The 18624-nt window shown below is 39.6% G+C and overlaps 1 protein-coding gene across 1 annotated transcript in view; it reads left to right on the forward strand.

Moving 5' to 3' along the window:
• The window catches only part of RBP7 (retinol binding protein 7), a 251455-nt gene extending 235822 nt beyond the window's left edge, over window positions 1-15633 (forward strand). Inside the window, 3 exon segments of the mRNA XM_049875504.1 lie at window positions 14416-14532; window positions 14535-14566; window positions 15457-15633. Of these exon segments, the coding sequence (XP_049731461.1) occupies window positions 14416-14532; window positions 14535-14566; window positions 15457-15588 (281 nt within the window). The 3' untranslated portion in view covers window positions 15589-15633.
• Window positions 15634-18624: the final 2991 nt, after the last annotated feature.

The raw sequence follows: 18624 nt of genomic DNA on the forward strand, positions 1-18624 counted from the left end.
TTCTCTTTTTCCATTTTTCTCTTTTTTTCCGTTTTGATTTTCTCCATGTCTTGGTTTTCTCATCTCTCCACTCCAATGGCAAGCTCCCTTAGCACTCTTTTTTCTTTCTTTGCTTGTTTATTTTTGGCTCCTCTTTCTCTCTCCTCTCTCTCCTGTTTCCTATACCCCTATTAGCTCCACATATCACAACCCTCCCCCTCCTTCCTGCCTACCTACACTGTGCACTGAACACCACACCCCCAAGCAGCACAGGCACAGCCTACTGGAACCTCCACAGCACTGATTCTTGGCCCACCCTGTCAGCCCTAGTATATGCCACAAACAACCCATCCCAGCCCCTCCCCTTCAGCTGGACCTGCCCTGCTGCACCATAGCTGAATGACTGGCCCTGCCTATTGGACAAGGAGGTGAAAAGTATCTAACTAAAGATGAGCAAACAACAAAGAATGTACAGCCCACCTGCTCAGATATAACCAAATAAAACAAAAAAGCAGGACGAAACAAACAAATCTACAATCAAATGAAGAAATTAACTAATGAATGTCCCAAAGACAGTAGACAATATCAAAACATAGGAAAAAAAAAAAAAAAGACAGGATGGTTCCAGTAGGCACCCAAAATGAAACACAAGATGACTTTCCAGTAGAAGAAAATTCACTAGAACTACCTGACAGGGAATTCAAATCTTTAATACTCAGAGCAATCCAAGAGTTGAAGCAAAAGGCAGACAAAAATGAGGAAAAAATAGACAAATTTATGGAAAAGGCAGAAAAATTCATGTAAAATACAGACAAAAAATGGAAAAATTCAGGAAAGTAATATAGGAACAAAATGCCAAAAATAAATTCACAACTAGAAATCATACAAAAACAACAATTATAAATCCAAAAGGTAAACAACAAGATTTCAGAAATGGACAGTGTCATTGAAGGGCTAAGGAGCAGGTTTGAAATGATGGAAGACAGAATCAGTGAAATTGAAGACAAACACTTGGCTACAACTCTGTTTGAGGAAAAATCAGAAAAAAGAACAACAAAAATATGAAGAAACCATGACAATTATATGGGATACAATCAAAAGCAAAAATTTGCGAGTGATCAGAGTTCCAGGACAGGGAGAGAAAATGGAAAACACAGAGAGGATCATTGAAGAACTGCTGACAGAAAACTTCCCTAATATCATGAATGATGAAAAGCTGACCATCCAAGAAGCTCAAAGAACCCCATGTAGGATAGACCCCAAAAGAAAAACACCACGGCCTATCACAATCACACTGGCTAAAACCAAAGACAAAGAAAAAGTCCTGTGAGCGGCTCAAGAAAAAAAGTCACATACAGAGGATAAACAATAAGACAAAACTCTGATTATTTGGCAGAAACCATACAGGCAAGAAGGCAATGGGATTGCATATATACAACCTTGAAAGAAAAAAATTGCCAACCAAGAATCATATGTCCTGCAAAACTTTCATTCAAATATGATGGTGAAATTAGGACATTTCCAGATAAACAGAAATTAAGAGAATATGTAAAAAACCAAACCAAACTTACAAGAATTATTAAAGGGAGTCCTTCAGTCTGAGAACAAACAACATCAGACCACAGCCTGAATCTAGGGTGGAAGATTGTACTAGTCAGATACCAACCTAGGAAATGAACTCTCAAGGACTATCCAAAACCAAAACAATTGCAACAGGGAACCAGAGAGGTTAATTTGTAAATGACAACAATGTCAGAGCAGTAAAAGAGGGAATAAACTGTATAGGTATAGAACTTTGTAATGGGGAGGAAAGCAAAGCAATACTAAGTAATAATAGACTTGTTCAAACCTAGGAATATAAGGGTAAATTTCAAGGTAACCACATAGAAAGTTAACAAACTTACTCATCCAAATAAAGAAGAAAAACATAAAGTCTCAATAAAAAAAAAAAGAAATCCACAAAAAAAAAAAAAAGGAACTCAGCACAGGAGAGTAAGAGGAACAAAGAAAATGTTAGCACCACCAAAAAAAGCACCACAAAATGACAGCAATAAATGCACACCTATCAATAATTACACCAAATGTAAATGGCCTAAATGCACCCATAAAGAGACACAGAGTGACAGAATGGATTAAAAAAACAGGATCCATCAATATGCTGTCTACAAAAGACACACCTTAGAAACAAAGATGTAAATTTATTACAAACCAAAGGATGGAAAAAAAAATATCAAGCAAATAACTACCAAAAAAGAGCAGGAGTGGCAATACTAATCTCAGATAAGATAGACTTTAAAACAAAATTGACCATAAAAGACAAAGAAGGGCACTATATAATGATTAAAGGAACAATCCGTCATGAAGACTTAACTATAATAAACATCTACACACCCAATGACAGGGCTCCAAAATACATAAAACAAACTCTAACAGCACTGAAAACAGAAATTGACAGTTCCACAGTAACAGTAGGAGACTTCAACACACTACTCTCAGTAAAGGATAGAACATCTGGAAAGAAACTCAACAAAGATACAGAAGAGCTAAAAAGCACAATCAGCCAATTTGATCTCACAGACATATATAGAACACTCCACCCAACAGCTGCAAAATATACATTCTTTTCCACTGTACATGGAATGTTCTCCAGAATAGACCACGTCTTAGACACAGAGCAACCCTCAACAAAATCCATAACACTGAGATAATACAAAGTATCTTCTCTGACCACAATGCCATCAAAGTAGAAATTAACAACAGGAAGAGTAAGGAAAAAAACCAATTACGTGGAAACTGAATAACACCCTGATTAAAAACCACTGGGTAATAGAAGAAATCAGAGATGTAATCAAAAAGTTCCTAGAATCAAATGAGAATGAAAACACATCATACCAAAACCTTTGGGACACAGCAAAGGCAGTCCTCAGAGGTCAATTTATACCAATTGATGCACACATCAAAAAAGAAGAAAGGGACAAAATCAAAATCTTAGTTACACAACTTGAACAAACAGAAAGAGAACAGCAAAAGAAGCCCACAGACACCGGAAGAAAGGAAATAATAAAGATCAGGGCAGAAATCAATGAAATAGAGAATAGAAAAACAATAGAAAGAATCAACAAAACCAAAAGTTGGTTCTTTGAAAGGATCAACAAAATTGACAAACCACTGGACAAATTGACAAAACAGGAGAGAATGCAAATAACCCAAATAAGAAATGAAATGGGGGACATTACAACAGACCCAACTGAAATAAAAAGGGTCATAACAGATTATTATGAAAAACTCTACTCCAACAAATTCGAAAATCTAGAGGAAATGGACAAATTTCTACAGACACACAACCTACCCAAACTAACATAAAATGAGGTTGAAAATCTGAACAGACCCGTAACAAGAAAAGAGATTGAAAAGGTAAAAAAAAAAAAAAAAAAACTCTAACCAGAAAAAGCCCTGGCCCAGATAGCTTCACTGGAGAATTCTACCAAACATTCAGAGACGAGCTTACCCCAGCACTACTCAAACTATTTCAGAGCATAGAAAAGGAAGCAATGCTTCTGAATTCATTCTATGAAGCCACCGTAACCCTGATACCAAAACCAGGCATGCAAAGACACCATAAAAAAAGAAAATTACAGACCAATATCTCTTATGAATATAGATGCAGAAATTCTCAACAAGATACTAGCCAGTAGAATTCAGGATCATATCAAAAAAATAATACACCATGACCAAGTAGGATTCATACCAGGTAATGCAAGGATGGTTCAACATTAGAAAATCAATGAACGTGACCCACCACATAAAGGAAAGAAAAGAATCACATGATCATCTCAGTTGATGCAGACAAGGCATTCGACAAAGTCCAACACCCATTCCTGATAAAAACTCTCAATAAAAGAGGTATAGAAGGGAAATATCTCAACATAATAAAGGGCATCTATGCAAAACCAACGGCCAACATCGTTCTCAGTGGAGAGAGGCTGAAAACATTCCCCTTGAGAATAGGAACAAGACAAAGATGCCCTTTATCACCACTCCTATTTAACATTGTGTTGGAAGTCTTAGCTAGAGCAATAAGGCAAGAAACATAAATAAAGGGCATCCAAATTTGTAATGAAGAAGTTAAACTGTCCTTATGTGCAGATGATAAACTAAGAAAATCCAAAAGACTCCACAAGAAAACTACTGGAACTAATAGAAAGATTCAGCAGATTAGCAGGATACAAGATAAACATACAAAAATCAGTTGGATTCCTATACACCAATAAAGAGAACGATGAAAAGAAAATCCGAAAAACTGTACCACTTATAATAGCCCCTAAAAAACCAAAATACTCGGGAATAAATCTAACTAGGGATGTAAAAGACCTATACAAAGAAAACTACAAAACACTACTGCAAGAAACCAAAAGAGATCTACATAAATGGAAGAACATACCATGCTCATGGATAGGTATACTCAACATTGTGAAAACGACAATTCTACCCAAAGCAATTTACAAATACAATGCAATACTGATCCAAATATTAACAACATTCTTTAAAGAGATGGAAAAACTTATCATTAACTTTATACAGGAAAGGAAGAGGCCTTGGGTTAGTAAAGCACTATTGAAGAAGAATAAAGTAGGAGGACTCACACTACTTGACCCCAGAACCTACTATACAGCTACGGTAGTTAAAACAGCTGGAACTCGTACAACGACAGATACATTGACCAATGGAACAAAATTGAGACCCCAGATGTACATCCATCCACCTATGGTCACCTGATCTTCGACAAGGGATCAAAGTCCATCAAATGGGGAAAAGATAGTCTTTTGAACAAATGGTGCTGGCAAAACTGGATGCCCATCTGCAGAAAAAATGAAACAGGACCCATACCTCACACCATATACAAAAACTAACTCAAAATGGATTGAAGACATAAATATAAAGCCAAAAACTATGAAGTTCATAGAAGGAAAAATAGGATCAATGCTAGAGGCCCTAATAAACAGCATTAACAGGATACAAATCACAGCCAACAACACACAAACTCCAGAGGATAAGCTAGATAACTGGGATCTTCTAAAAATTAAACACTGATGCTCATGAAAAGAATTCACCAAAAGAATAAAAAGAGAACCTACAGATTGGGAAAAAATTTTGGCTATTACAAATCAGACAAAGGTCTAATCTCTAAAATCGATAAGAAAATCCAAAACCTCTACAACAAAAAGACAAATAATCCAATAAAAAATGGGCAAAGAAATGGACACTTCACCAAAGAAGACAATTAAGTGGCCAACAGACACATGAGGAAATGCTCACGATTTCTAGCCATCAGAGAAATGCAAATCAAAACCACAATGAGATACTATCTCACCCCGGCATTACTGGCACAAATCAATAGAACAGAAAATAACAAATGTTGGAGAGGCTGTGAGGAGATCGAAACTCTTGTGCACTGCTGGTGGGAATGCAAAATGATACAACCATTTTGGAAAATGACATGGCGCTTCCTTAGAAAGCTAGAAATAGAAATACCATATGATCCAGCAAGCCCACTCCTTGGAATATATCCTAGAGAAATGAGTCATCACACGAATAGATATATGTACATGCATGTTCACTGCAGCATTGTCCACAATAGCAAAAACATGGAAACAACCTAGATGCCCGTCAACAGACGAGTGGATAAACAAACTGTGATACATACACACAATGGAGTATTATGCAACAATAAAGAACAACAGTGAACTTGTGAAGCATCTCATAACATGGATACATCTGGAGGACATTATGCTGAGTGAAAAAAGTCAATAACAAAAGGACAAATATTGCATGAGACAACTACTGTAAAAACTCATGAAAAGGTTTACATACAGAAAGAAACAATATTTGATGGTTACGAGGGAGTGGGGGAAGGGATGGAAAAACATTTAATAAACAATAGATAAGCAGTAACTTTGGTAAAGGGTAAGACAGTACACAATACTTGGGAAGCCAGCATAACCTGTACAAGGCAAGGCCATGGTGTCTACCATGGTAGCTCCATAGACACATCCAAACTCCCCAAATTACAGGGCTGGGGGCTGTGGGGACCATGGTCTCAGGGTACATTGAGCTCAATTGGCATAACAGATTTTATAAAGAAAATGTTCTAGATTCTACTTTGGTGGGTAGCGTCTGGGGTCTTAAAAGCCTGTGAGAGGCCATCTAGGATACTCCACTTGTCTCACCCTTTGGGAGCAAGGAAGAAGGAAGAAAACTAAAGACACAAGAGAAAGATTAGTCCAAAGGACTAATGGACCACATCTACCACGGCCTCCACCAGACTGAGTCCATTAAAACTAGATGGTGCCTGGCTACCACCACTGACTGCTCTGACAGGGATCACAATAGAGGGTCCTGGACAGAGCTGGAGAAAAATGTAGAACAAAATTCTAACTCAAAAAGAAAGACCAGACTTGCTGGCCTGACAGAGACTGGAGAAACAGTGAGAGTATGGTCCCTGGACACCATTTCAGCTCAGTAATGAAGTCACTCCTGAGGTTCATCCTTCAGCCAAAGATTGAAAAGGCCCATGTAATAAAACAAGACTAAAGGGGTGCATCAGCCCTGGGGTAGGGACTGGAATGCAGGAGGGGACAGGAAAGCTGGTAATAGGGAACCCAGGGTTGAGAAGGGAGAGTGTTGACATGTTGTGGGGTTGTTAACCAATGTCATAGAACAATGTATGTACTAATTATTTGATGAGAAACTAGTATGTTCTGTAAAACTTCATCTAAAGTTCAATTAAAAAAAAATTTTTTTTTCTATCACCCTTTACAGAAACTCAGTTTTCCCTAAGAAATAACTCTCCCCCTTTTTTTTTTTTTTTCCTCCTCCCTCCAGGTTACTTTTTTTGGTTGAGAAATGTCCAAATGCTGTCTTAATTTGAAGCGTAGATTAATAACATAAATAAAGGCAGAGCTGCTCTTACTGAGGGTTGGAGTCCTGAGCCCTGCCCCTTGACGCCGCCCCCTGCCCACCTCCATCGCCTGGTTAACCTCTGGGGGGATTCCCAGAACTACCTTTTTCATGCATAGTTTTAACCATTGTCTAAGGCACAGCCAGCCATCCTACTGACAATTTCCTTAAAGCTCTTCAAGCTTTTCAACCAGCCTCTGAATAGAGGTTTGCCTGGATGGCTTTCAGTATCAAACCACACTGAAATTTTAAAAGAAGCACTATTGATTAAATAGGATTTTTGAGGACAGCTACCAAATTCTTACACTGTGCATCTCAAGTAACTGTTGATTTTTTAAAATACACTATTTTTTAGAAGAGTTTTAGGTTTACAGAAAAATTACACAGAAAGTTGTTGTTAGGTGCCGTTGAGTTCGCTCTGACTCATAGCAACCCCATGCACAGCAGAACGAAACACTGCCTGGTCCTGCACCATCCTCACAATTGGTGCCATGCTTGAGCCCATTGTTGCAGCCCCTGCATCAATCCAGCTCATTGACGGTTTTCTTCTTTTTCCCTGACCCTCTAATTATCAAGCATACTGATAACATCTCCAAATTATGTGAGATGTAGTCTCCCCATCCTTGCTTCTAAAGGGCATTCTAGTTGTATTTCTTCCAAGAGAGACCTCTTCGTCCTTTTGGCAGTCCATGGCATATTCAATATTTGTCACCGACACCACAATTTGAAGGCATCAATTCTTCTTCAGTCTTCCTTATTCATTGTTCAGCTTTCTCATGCACATGAGGTGACTGAAAACACCATGGCTTAGGTCAGGCACACCCTAGTCCTCAAGGTGACATCTTTGCTTTCAACACTTTAGAAGAGGTCTCTTGCAGCAGATTTGCCCAATGCAGTGCATCTTTTGATTTCTTGACTGCTGCTTCCATGGATGTTGATTGTGGATTTAAGTAAAATGAAATCCTTGACAACCTCAGTCTTTTCTCCATTTATCATCATGTTGTTTATTGGTCCAGTTTTGAAGATTTTGGTTTTCTTTATGTTGAGGTGTAAGCCATATTGAAGGCTGTGGTCTTTGATCTTCATCAGTAAGTGCTTCAAGTCCTCTTCACTTTCAACAAGCAAGGTTGTGTCATCTGCATAACGCAGGTTGTTATTCAGTCTTCCTCAAATCCTGATACCCCGTTCTTCATATAGTCCAGCTTCTCAGATTATTTGCTTAGTGCACAGATTGGGTAAGTATGGTGAAAGCATATAACCTGATGCACACCTATCCTGAATTTAAACCATGCATTATCCCCTTGTTCTGTCCAACGACTGCTTCTTCATCCAGGTACAGATTCCTCATAAGCACGATTATGTGTTCCAGAACTCCCATTCTCCTCAATGTTATCCATAATTTGTTATGATCCACATAGTCCAATACCTTGACATAGTCAATAAACCACAGGTAAACATCTTTCTGGTATTCTTTGCTTTCAGCCAAGATTCCTCTGACATTAGCAATGATATCCCTGGGTCCACGTCCTCTTCTAAATCCAGCTTGGATTGTTGGCAGTTCCCTGTAGATATACTGCTACAGCCGCTTTTGAATGATCTTCAGCAAAATTTTGCTTGCATGTGATATTAATGATATTATTCGATAATTTCCACATTCTGTTGTTGTTGTTGTAAGGTGCCGTCGAGTCAGTTCCAACTCATAGTGACCCTAAGCACAACAGAACGAAACACTGCCCACTCCCAAGCCATCCTTACAATCATTGTTGTGACACTGTGTCAGTTCACCTCGTTGAGGGTCTTCCTCTTTTCTGCTGACCCTGTACTCTGCCAAGCATGATGCCCTTCTCCAGGGGCTGATCCGTCCTGACAACATGTCCAAAGTATGTAAGACACAGTTTCACCATCCTTGCCTCTAAGGAGCATTCTGGTTGTACTTCTTCCAAGACAGATTTTTTCGTTCTTTTGGCAGTCCATGGTATATTCAATATTCTTCACCAACACCACAATTCAAAAGCGTCAATTCTTCTTTGGTCTTCCTTATTCATTGTCCAGCTTTCACATGCATATGATGTGATTGAAAATGCCGTGGCTTGGGTCAGGCGCACCTTAGTCTTCAAGGTGACATCTCTGCTCTTCAACGCTTTAAAGAGGTCCTTTGCAGCAGATTTACCCAATGCAATGCGTCTTTTGATTTCTTGACTGCTGCTTCCACAGCTGTTGATTGTGGATCCAAGTAAAATGAAATCCTTGACAACTTCAATCTTTTCTCCATTTATCATGAAGTTGCTCATTGGTCCAGTTGTGAGGATTTTTGTTTTCTTTATGTTGAGGTGCAATCCATACTGAAGGCTGTGGTCTTTGATCTTCATTAGTAAGTGCTTCAAGTCCTCTTCACTTTCAGCAAGCAAGGTTCTGTCATCTGCATAACTCAGGTTGTTAATGAATCTTCCTCTGATCCTGATACCCCATTCTTCTTCATATAGTCCAACTTCTTGGATTATTTGCTCATCATACAGATTGAATAGGTATGGTGAAAGAATACAACCCTGACGCACACCTTTCCTGACTTTAAACAACTGCCTCTTGATCTATGTAAAGGTTCCTCATGAGCACAATTAAGTGTTCTGGAATTCCTATTCTTCGCAATGTTATTCATAATTTGTTATGATCCACACAGTTGAATGCCTTTGCATAGTCAATAAAACACAGGTAAACATCCTTCTGGTATTCTCTGCTTTCAGCCAGGATCCATCGGACATCAGCAATGATATCCCTGGTTCCACGTCCCATTCTGAAACTGGCCTGAATTTCTGGCAGTTCCTTGTTGATATGCTGCTGGAGCTGTTTTTGAATGATCTTCAGCAAAACGTTGCTTGTGTGTGATATTAATGATATTTTTCATAATTTCCACATTTAGTTGGAACACCTTTCTTGGGAGTAGGCATAAATATGGATCTCTTCCAGTCAGTTGGCCAGGAAGCTGTCTTCCATATTTCTTGGCATAGATGAGTGAGCACCTCCAGTGCTGCATCTCTTTGTTGAAACATCTCAGTTGATATTCCATCAATTGCTGGAGCCTTGTTTTTCACCAATGCTTTCAGAGGAGCTTGGACTTCTTCCTTCAGTACCATCGGTTCCTGATCATATGCCACCTCTTGAAATGTTTGAACTTCAACGAATTCTTTTTGGTATAATGACTCTGTGTATTCCTTCCATCTTCTTTTGATGCTTCCTGCATTGTTTAATATTTTCCCCATAGAATCCTTCACTATTGCAACTCAAGGCTTGAATTTTTTCTTCAGTTCTTTCAGCTTGAGAAACGCCGAGCATGTTTCTTCCCTTTTGGTTTTCCATCTCCAGCTCTTTTCACATGTCATTATAATACTTTACTTTGTCTTCTCGAGATGCCTTTGAAATTTTCTGTTTAGTTCTTTTACTTCATCAATTCTTCGTTTTGCTTTAGCTGCTCGACGTTCGAGAGCAAGTTTCAGAGTCTTCTCTGACATCCATCTTGGTCTTTTTTTTCTTTCCTGTCTTTTTAATGAACTCTTGTTTTCTTCATGTATGATGTCCTTGATGTCATTCCACAACTCGCCTTGTTTTACGGTCACTAGTTTTTTTTTTTTTGTTTTTTTTTTTTAGTGTTCAATGCGTCAAATCTGTTCTTCAGATGGTCTCTAAATTCAGGTGGGATGTACTCAAGGTCATATTTTGGCTCTCATGGACTTGGTCTGATTTTCTTCAGTTTCAGCTTGAACTTGCATATGAGCAACTGATGGTCTGTTCCACAGTCGGCCCCTGGCCTTGTTCTGACTGATGATATTGAGCTTTTCCATCGTCTCTTTCCACAGATGTAGTCAATTTTATTTCTGTGTGTTCCATCTGGCAAGGTCCATGTGTATAGTCGTCGTTTATATTGGTGAAAGAGGGTATTTGCAATGAAAAAGTTGTTGGTCTCGCAAAATTCTATCATTTGATCTCTGTCAGTTTGTCGTACTGTGGGAGCTTGCTTGTCGCTGTGATGCTGAAAGCTATGCCACCTGTGTTCAGATACCAGCAGGGTCTCCTATGGAGGACAGGTTTCAGCTGAGCTTCCAGACTAAGACAGACTAGGAAGAAAGACCTGGCAGTCTACTTCCGAAAAGCATTAGCCAGTGAAAACCTTATGAATAGCAGCGGAACATTGTCTGATATAGTGCTGGAAGATGAGCCCCCCAGGTTGGAAGGCACTCAAAAGATGACTGGGGAAGAGCTGCCTCCTCAAAGTAGAGTCAACCTTAATGACGTGGATGGACTAAAACTTTCGGGACCTTCATTCCCTGATGTGGCACGACTCAAAATGAGAAGAAACAGCTGCAAACATCCATTAATAATCGGAACCTAGAATGTACGAAGTATGAATCTAGGAAAATTGGAATTTGTCAAAAATGAAATGGAGCACATAAACATTGATATCCTAGGTATTAGTGAGGTGAAATGGACTGGTATTGGCCATTTTGAATCAGACAATCATATAGTCTATTATGCTGGGAAAGACAACTTGAAGAGGAATGATGTTGCATTCATTGTCAAAAAGAATGTTTCAAGATCTATCCTAAAGTACAACGCTGTCAGTGATAGGATAATATCCATACGCCTACAAGGAAGAGCAGTTAATACGACTATTATTCAAATTTATGCACCAACCACTAGGGCCAAAGATGAAGAAATAGAAGATTTTTATCAGCTGCTGCAGTCTGAAATTGATCGAACATGCAATCAAGATGCATTGATAATTACTGGTGATAGGAATTGAAAGTTGGAAACAAAGAATAATCAGTAGGAAAATATGGCCTTGGTGATAGAAACAATGCTGGAACGGCATTCTGTTGGATCACCTTTATTTTGGAATGGGCACAAATGTGGATCTCTTCCAGTCTATAGGCCAGGTAGCTGTCTTCCAAATTTCTTGGCATAGACAAGTAAGCACTTCCAGCACTGCATCTGTTTGTTGAAACATCTCATTTGGTATTCTGTCAATTCCCCGAGCCTTGTTTTTTGCCAGTGCCTTCAGTGCAGCTTAGACTTTCTTCAGTACCATCAGTTCCTGATTATATATTACTTCCTGAAATGGCAGAACGTCAACCAATTCCTTTTAGTATAGTGACTCTGTATTCCTTCCATCTTCTTTTGATGCTTCCTGCGTCGTTTAATACTTTCCCCATAGAATCTTTCAGTATTGCAACTCGAGGCTTGAATTTTTTCTCCAGTTCTTTCCGCTTGAGAAATGCTGACTGTGTTCTTCCGTTTTGATTTTCTCTCTCCAGGTCTTTGCACATGTCGTCATAATACTTTGTCTTAGGTCGCCCTTTGAAATCTTCTGTTCAGCTCTTTTACTTCATCATTTTTTCCTTTTGCTTTAGCTACTCGATGTTCAAGAGTAGCTTTCAGAGTCTCTTCTGATATCCATTTAGGTCTTTTCTTTCTCCTGCCTTTTTAATGACCTCTTGCTTTCTGCATGTATGATGTCTTTGGTATCATTCCACAACTCATCTGGTCTTCAAAACTAGTGTAGAATGCATCAAATCTATTCTTGAGATGGTTTCTAAATTCGGGCGGGATATATTCAAGGTTGTACTGGTCGCTCTCGTGGACTTTTTCTAATTTTCTTCAGTTTCAACTTGAGCTTCCATGTTAGTAATTGGTCTGATCTGCAGTCACCCTCTGGCCTTGTTCTGACTGATGATATTGAACTTTTCCATCATCTCTTTCCACAAATGTAGTGGATTTGATTCCTGTGTATTCCATCTGGCAAGGACCATGTGTATAGTCACTGTTTATGTTGGTGAAAAAAGGTATTTGCAATAAAGAAGTCATTGGTCTTGCAAAATTCAGTCATGTGATCTAAGGCATCATTTCTATCACCAAGGCTATATTTTCCAACTACCGATCCTTCTTGTTTCCAATTTTGCATTCCAATCACCACTAATTATCAGTGCGTCCTGATTGTGTGTTCGATCAACTTCAGACTGCAGATATTGTTAAAACTCTTCAATTTCTTTGTCTTTGACCGTAGTGGTTGGTGTGTAAATTTGAATAATAGTCGTATTAACTTATCTTCCTTGTAGGCCTATGGATGTTATCCTATCACTGACAGCATTGTACTTCAGGATAGATCTTGAAATGTTCTTTTTGACGACGAATGCAATGCCATTCCTCTTCAAGTTGTCTGTCATTCCCAGCATAGTAGACCATACCAAAAAAACCAAACCCACTGCCGTCAAGTTGATTCCGACTCATAGCGACCCTATAAGACAGAGTAGAACTGCCCCATAGAGTTTCCAAGGAGAGCCTGGTGGATTTGAACTGCCGACCTCTTGTTTAGCAGCTGTAGCACTTAACCAATACACCACCAGGGTTTCCATAGTAGACCATATGATTGTCTAATTCAAATGACCAATGCCAGTCCATTTCAGTTCACTAATGCCTAGGATCTCAATGTTTATCCATTCCATTTCATTTTGATGATTTCCAATTTTTCTAGATTCATACTTCATATATTCCACATTCCATTAATGAATGTTTGCAGCTGTTTCCTTGCATTTTGAGTCGTGCCACATTAGCAAATGAAGCTCCTGAAAGCTCGACTCCATCCACATCATTAAGGTCGACTCTACTTTGAGGAGGCAGCTCTTCCCCAGTCATCTTTTGAGGGACTTGTAATCCGAGGGGCTCATCTCCCAGCACTATATCAGACAGTGTTCTGCTGCTATTCATAAGGTTTTCACTGGCTATCTCCTTTCAGAAGTAGACTGCTGAGTCCTTCTTCCTAGCCTGTCTTAGTCTGGAAGCTCAGCTGAAACCTCTCCTCCACGGGTGACCCTGCTGGTACTTGAATACTGGTGGCATAGCTTCCAGCATTGTAGCAACACGCAAGCCACCACCGTAGGACACACTGAGAGATGCATGTCTAGATAGTAGACACTTGTTATTTTTGGTGATGGGAAAGGCAGTACTCAATATGGGTAAAGTCTGAAACCCGTCCCCACAGTACAACAAACTCACAGACACATGGGGGACACAGAAAGTACAGAGTTCCTTATATCCCCTCTCCTCCCTGCACACTGTCTCTCCTATTATTAACATCTTGCATCCTTGTGGTACATTTGTTACAATTGATGACCTACTGTTGATACATTATTATTAACTAAAGTCCATAGTTTGAGATCACTCTCTTTGTTGTACAGTCCTACAGGTTTTGACAAATGCATAAGGTCATGTGTCCCGCATTACAGTAGCATACAAAATAGTTTCACTCCCTGCAAAATGCCCTGTGCTCCACCTGTTCATCCCTCACTTTCTCCCCCTGAACCCCTGGCAACCACTGATCTTTTTTTACTGTCTCTGTGGTTTTGCCTTTTCCAGAATGTCATATCATTGGAATCATCCAGTATTTTTTAAAATTATTTTTAAGGTATTGATTTTACCACCCATAAATAGCCAAGTTGCTAAAGCCACAGAAAGTGATTGAACAAAATGGGGATTCTTTTATCATCCACACATACAGCAGCCTAAGGAACTACTTTGTTAAATTTATAGTTGGAGAAGAATTTGATGAAGTAACAAAGGGCTGAATAACAGAAAATGTAAGGTAAAAATTAGAGCAACAGTCTAGACTCTTTTTTTTTTTAATTATATTTTATTGTGTTTTCGGTGAAGGTTTACACAGCAGTTTAAGTTCCCTTTCAACAATTTCTACACAATTTTTTCAGTGATATTGGTTACATTAATCACAATTCATGAATATTCTCATTATTTCCATTCTGGTTCTTTCATTTCTATTAGTCTAGTTTCCCTGCCCCCTTACATTTTCATATTTGTTTTAAGGTAATTGTTGACCATTTGGTCTCATATCGATGATTTTTTTAAAGGAGTACAATAATTATGGGTGATATTCATTATTTTTTATGCCAATTTGTTATTTAGCTACAAAGTGACCTTGGACTAGTTTTGGTTCCAGGTTTGAAGAGTATCTCAGGGTGATAATCTTGGGAAGTCCACCATTCTCAACCAGTCTGGTAGGTCTGGGTTTTTTTGTTTTTTGTTTTTAGGAGTTTGAAGTTCTGTTCTGCATTCTTCTCCCATTCTATCAGGGTCTATCTATTGTGGCCCCGATTAGAATGGTGGGTAGTGGTAACTAGGTGCCATAATAACCTAGACTCTTAATTTTGGAAGGTTAACTTAGCATCCTGCTTGGTAATCCTTCAGTACCCTGCCAGAGCAAACCAACTTTTTTTTTTTTAATGCAGAGCTATAAGTCAGAATTGACTCAACAACAACGGGTTTGGGTTTTTTTTGATAATGCAGAGTTGGTGGTGCAGTGGTTAAGAGCTTGGCTGCTAACCAAAAGGTTGGCAGTTCGAATTTACCAGCCATTCCTTGGACCCTATGCAGCAGTTCTACTCTGTCCTGTAGTGTTGCTAATGAGTCGGAATCAACTTGAGGGCGACGGGTTTGGTTTTTTTTGTTTGTTTAATGCAGATCTTGGTTACCTGGGACAATGACATACGCACCTGTGTACAGAAGGAAGAAAAGAAGAACAGAGGCTAGGCTCATTGGCATGAAGGAGATGAACTCCACCTGGTACTTGCCGCATTTTGTTCTTATTTTTGATGAGATGATACAATATTAAAGAAAACATTAAACTATAGCCAATAATCCTGCCCTCCTAACCCAACTGTCTTCCATTTTGCACGTTACCTTTCTGGTCTCTGCCAGACTGTTCTGCCTTTTCATTGAACGTGAAACATTTTCTAGGATTCTAGTTTTCCTGTTGAATTCACCATGCATGTATTGGATGTATGTAATAGGGTAGAAAGCTGGCTGCATAATTTTCTGTCAGGCTGATGAGCTGTCATTTCAGTAAAACGTTCTCTTAATTTAAGTGTCAGGAAACATTGTTTCAGGACTTTTCTTTTTTAAGCTATTGCTTAATTCCTGTACACAGAGCTTTTTGCAGCCATTGATTTACTCCTGTAGGATGAATTCCCAGATGGGATCACTGTTGTCAGAGGCATACTTGCCATTGCCTCTTGCTACTTTGTTGCCTTCCTCACATCCAGAAGTGTGTATCTCTTTACTTGGCCACAAGCACTGCATGAATGTAGAAATTATACATTCTATTATACAAACTAATCAATAATTTAAAAATATAAAACATATAAAATTGTACCTCAGGGATTAATCATGGCTTTTTAAATGAGAATTCTTTTTTGCCATATATATTGTAATAAAACCAAACCAGTTGCTGCCAAGACAATTCTGACTCATGGCGACCCCGTGTGTGTCAGAGTAGAAGTATGCTCCGTAGGGTTGTCAATGGCTAATTTTTCAGAAGTAGATCAACAGGCTTATTGTTCTGAGGTGCCTCCAGGTAGACTTGAACCTCCAGCCTTCCAGTTAGCAGCCAAGTGTCTTAAGCATTTGCACCAAATAGCTCATATTTATGGAGTGATTACATTGTGTCCAGTTGCTTTGCAAAATCCTTTAAATGCATTATCTCATTTAGTTTTCATCACAATACTGTAAAGGAGGAACTACTTTTTCACTTGCAAATGAAAAAAATACAGGTTTAGTGATTCCCCAAGGCTGCAGAGTGGAGATTCAAAAGGAGGTCTGACAAGACTATGTCCTCTGAACCCTATGCCTTTTTGTCTCACTGTATGTGACAGCTAGGTAAGATCCAGAAAAACAAAATTAGAGCACTTAACTTAAAGTTGAGTAGGTAGTCTTTGATTACAAAGGCTTTGAAGATATTTGGATTCTATTTTAACAAATCTCACACTCTTCTGATACTAAAACCAAAGGAAGAAACTTGCTGTCACAACAATGCAATATGAAACTACAAAGAAAATACAACTGTGTGAGGATTTAGATTAGTTGGCTGTAAGAGGAAGTGTTCAAATTGGGCACATGCTTCTCCAGCATATCCAGGAACTCTGTCCAAACAGCACAGAAGCATGGAAGGACCACTGCCATGATTACACTCAAGAGGATTACCACATGCCACTTACTCTTCTTTCTTCTGCTCTTCCTCCTTATCTCTAGAAATATTCTGTGAAGGACTACTTTGCAAACAGATGTTACAGAGAGCCACATTGGTACCCAACAACAGATCCACTTGTGTATACAGCTTAATGCTGAATTATTTTCCAGAATGAACAGATGCTAATCTAGCCTGGCTTGGTGATGAGACCTTGTGGTCTAAGAGATTTCATATAGCCTATACCAGAAGCCATTTGGAATGGGGGGAAATGGTTCAGCTGCAATGAAACTGTCCAAATGACTCTGGCATTTTTTCTTCTAAATTTAGTATAGCCCATTATTTCAAGAAATTACAAAAAAGAATTGCAGATGCACCGGGGGCATGCCAATGAATGATATGTAATTCATGCCTTCAAGGGCCAGTGAGGAAGATGAACCAAACAATTGGAATAGTGGTGATAAGTACTGGCAGCTATAAGGCCCACAGGAGGGGCAAACTTGACTTTTGGGGGTGGGTAAGTAGTGGTATTGAGGGGGTGTGGGGTAGTGGAGGTAACCTGTAATCTAAGATCTGAAACCCAGGGAGCCGAAAACGAAGTGCAAGAGCAACTGGGAAGCCTTCAGGTGAAGGCCTAGGGGTGAGTTGGAGGGATGTGTTTTTGAAGAACTGAAAAGATCACTTTAGCTGGAGCATAGTGGGTGGAAGGTGGGGACAGATGACAGAGGATACTATAGTGATAGTCAGAGGCCCCATCGTGAAGGACCTTGAATGCCGTGTTAAAGAGTTAAAATTTTGTCACAAAAGTAATAGGAAGATGGTGATGAGTATTACAGAGGCTCTGCATGACAAGATTTTCTCATAGAAAGGAACTCCAACTACAGAGGCAAGAAATGGTTCTAGGCAGGGGAAGTGATTTGGGAGGCAGTTTAGAAAGCCCTGGTGGACATGTAAGTGTGAGACAATGTTGCTAAGGAGCACCTGGAGCCTGGATCTCAAATAAGGGGGAATGACTTGTGTGGTTGCATGGGGCTAGACAGAAGTGGCCAATTAGGAGGCGGGGCCAAGATGGAGGACTAGTCAGACGCTTCCGGTGATCCTTCTTACAACAAAAACCAAAAAAAAAAAAACAAGTGAAACTATTATATACATGACAAGCTAGGAGCCCTGAACATCAAAGACAAAGTTAGAAAATGGACTGAGTGTCTGGAGGAGGGACAGATGGTTCAGAGGTGGCAAGGAGTTGCCAGACCTGAATCATCAGGAACGCTCAGGCACCATTCCCTGGAGCAACCACAGTGGGGCTGCCAGTAGCGTTCCAGATGCAGTGTCCTCAGAGACACAGTGAGCCACACAGCCTACTCACACCTCCAGAACCAGAGAAGAACTGCGCTCTCAGCAAAACCTAAGTACTTGTGTTTGTTTTACCATGCCCCAGCCCCTAAGCCAGATTCAGTGGCTATTGATTTCCCTGGGCCTGAGATAGCCCCTGCTGCATGCTCTGAGCCATACTCCTGGCCTTGGAGAACGAATAAATTCACAACTGGGGGACAATATAATCTGTCACTTCCACTAAGCTGGGGAGCTCAGGAAGAAGCACTTCCTGTCCAGGCACAAACAGCCCACAGACTTTGAATACAATTCACCCCTGCGTAGACCTGTGTGGC

The sequence above is a fragment of the Elephas maximus genome, chromosome 3 (genome assembly GCF_024166365.1).
Source record: "Elephas maximus indicus isolate mEleMax1 chromosome 3, mEleMax1 primary haplotype, whole genome shotgun sequence".
In the NCBI taxonomy this organism is placed as follows: Eukaryota; Metazoa; Chordata; class Mammalia; order Proboscidea; family Elephantidae; genus Elephas; species Elephas maximus.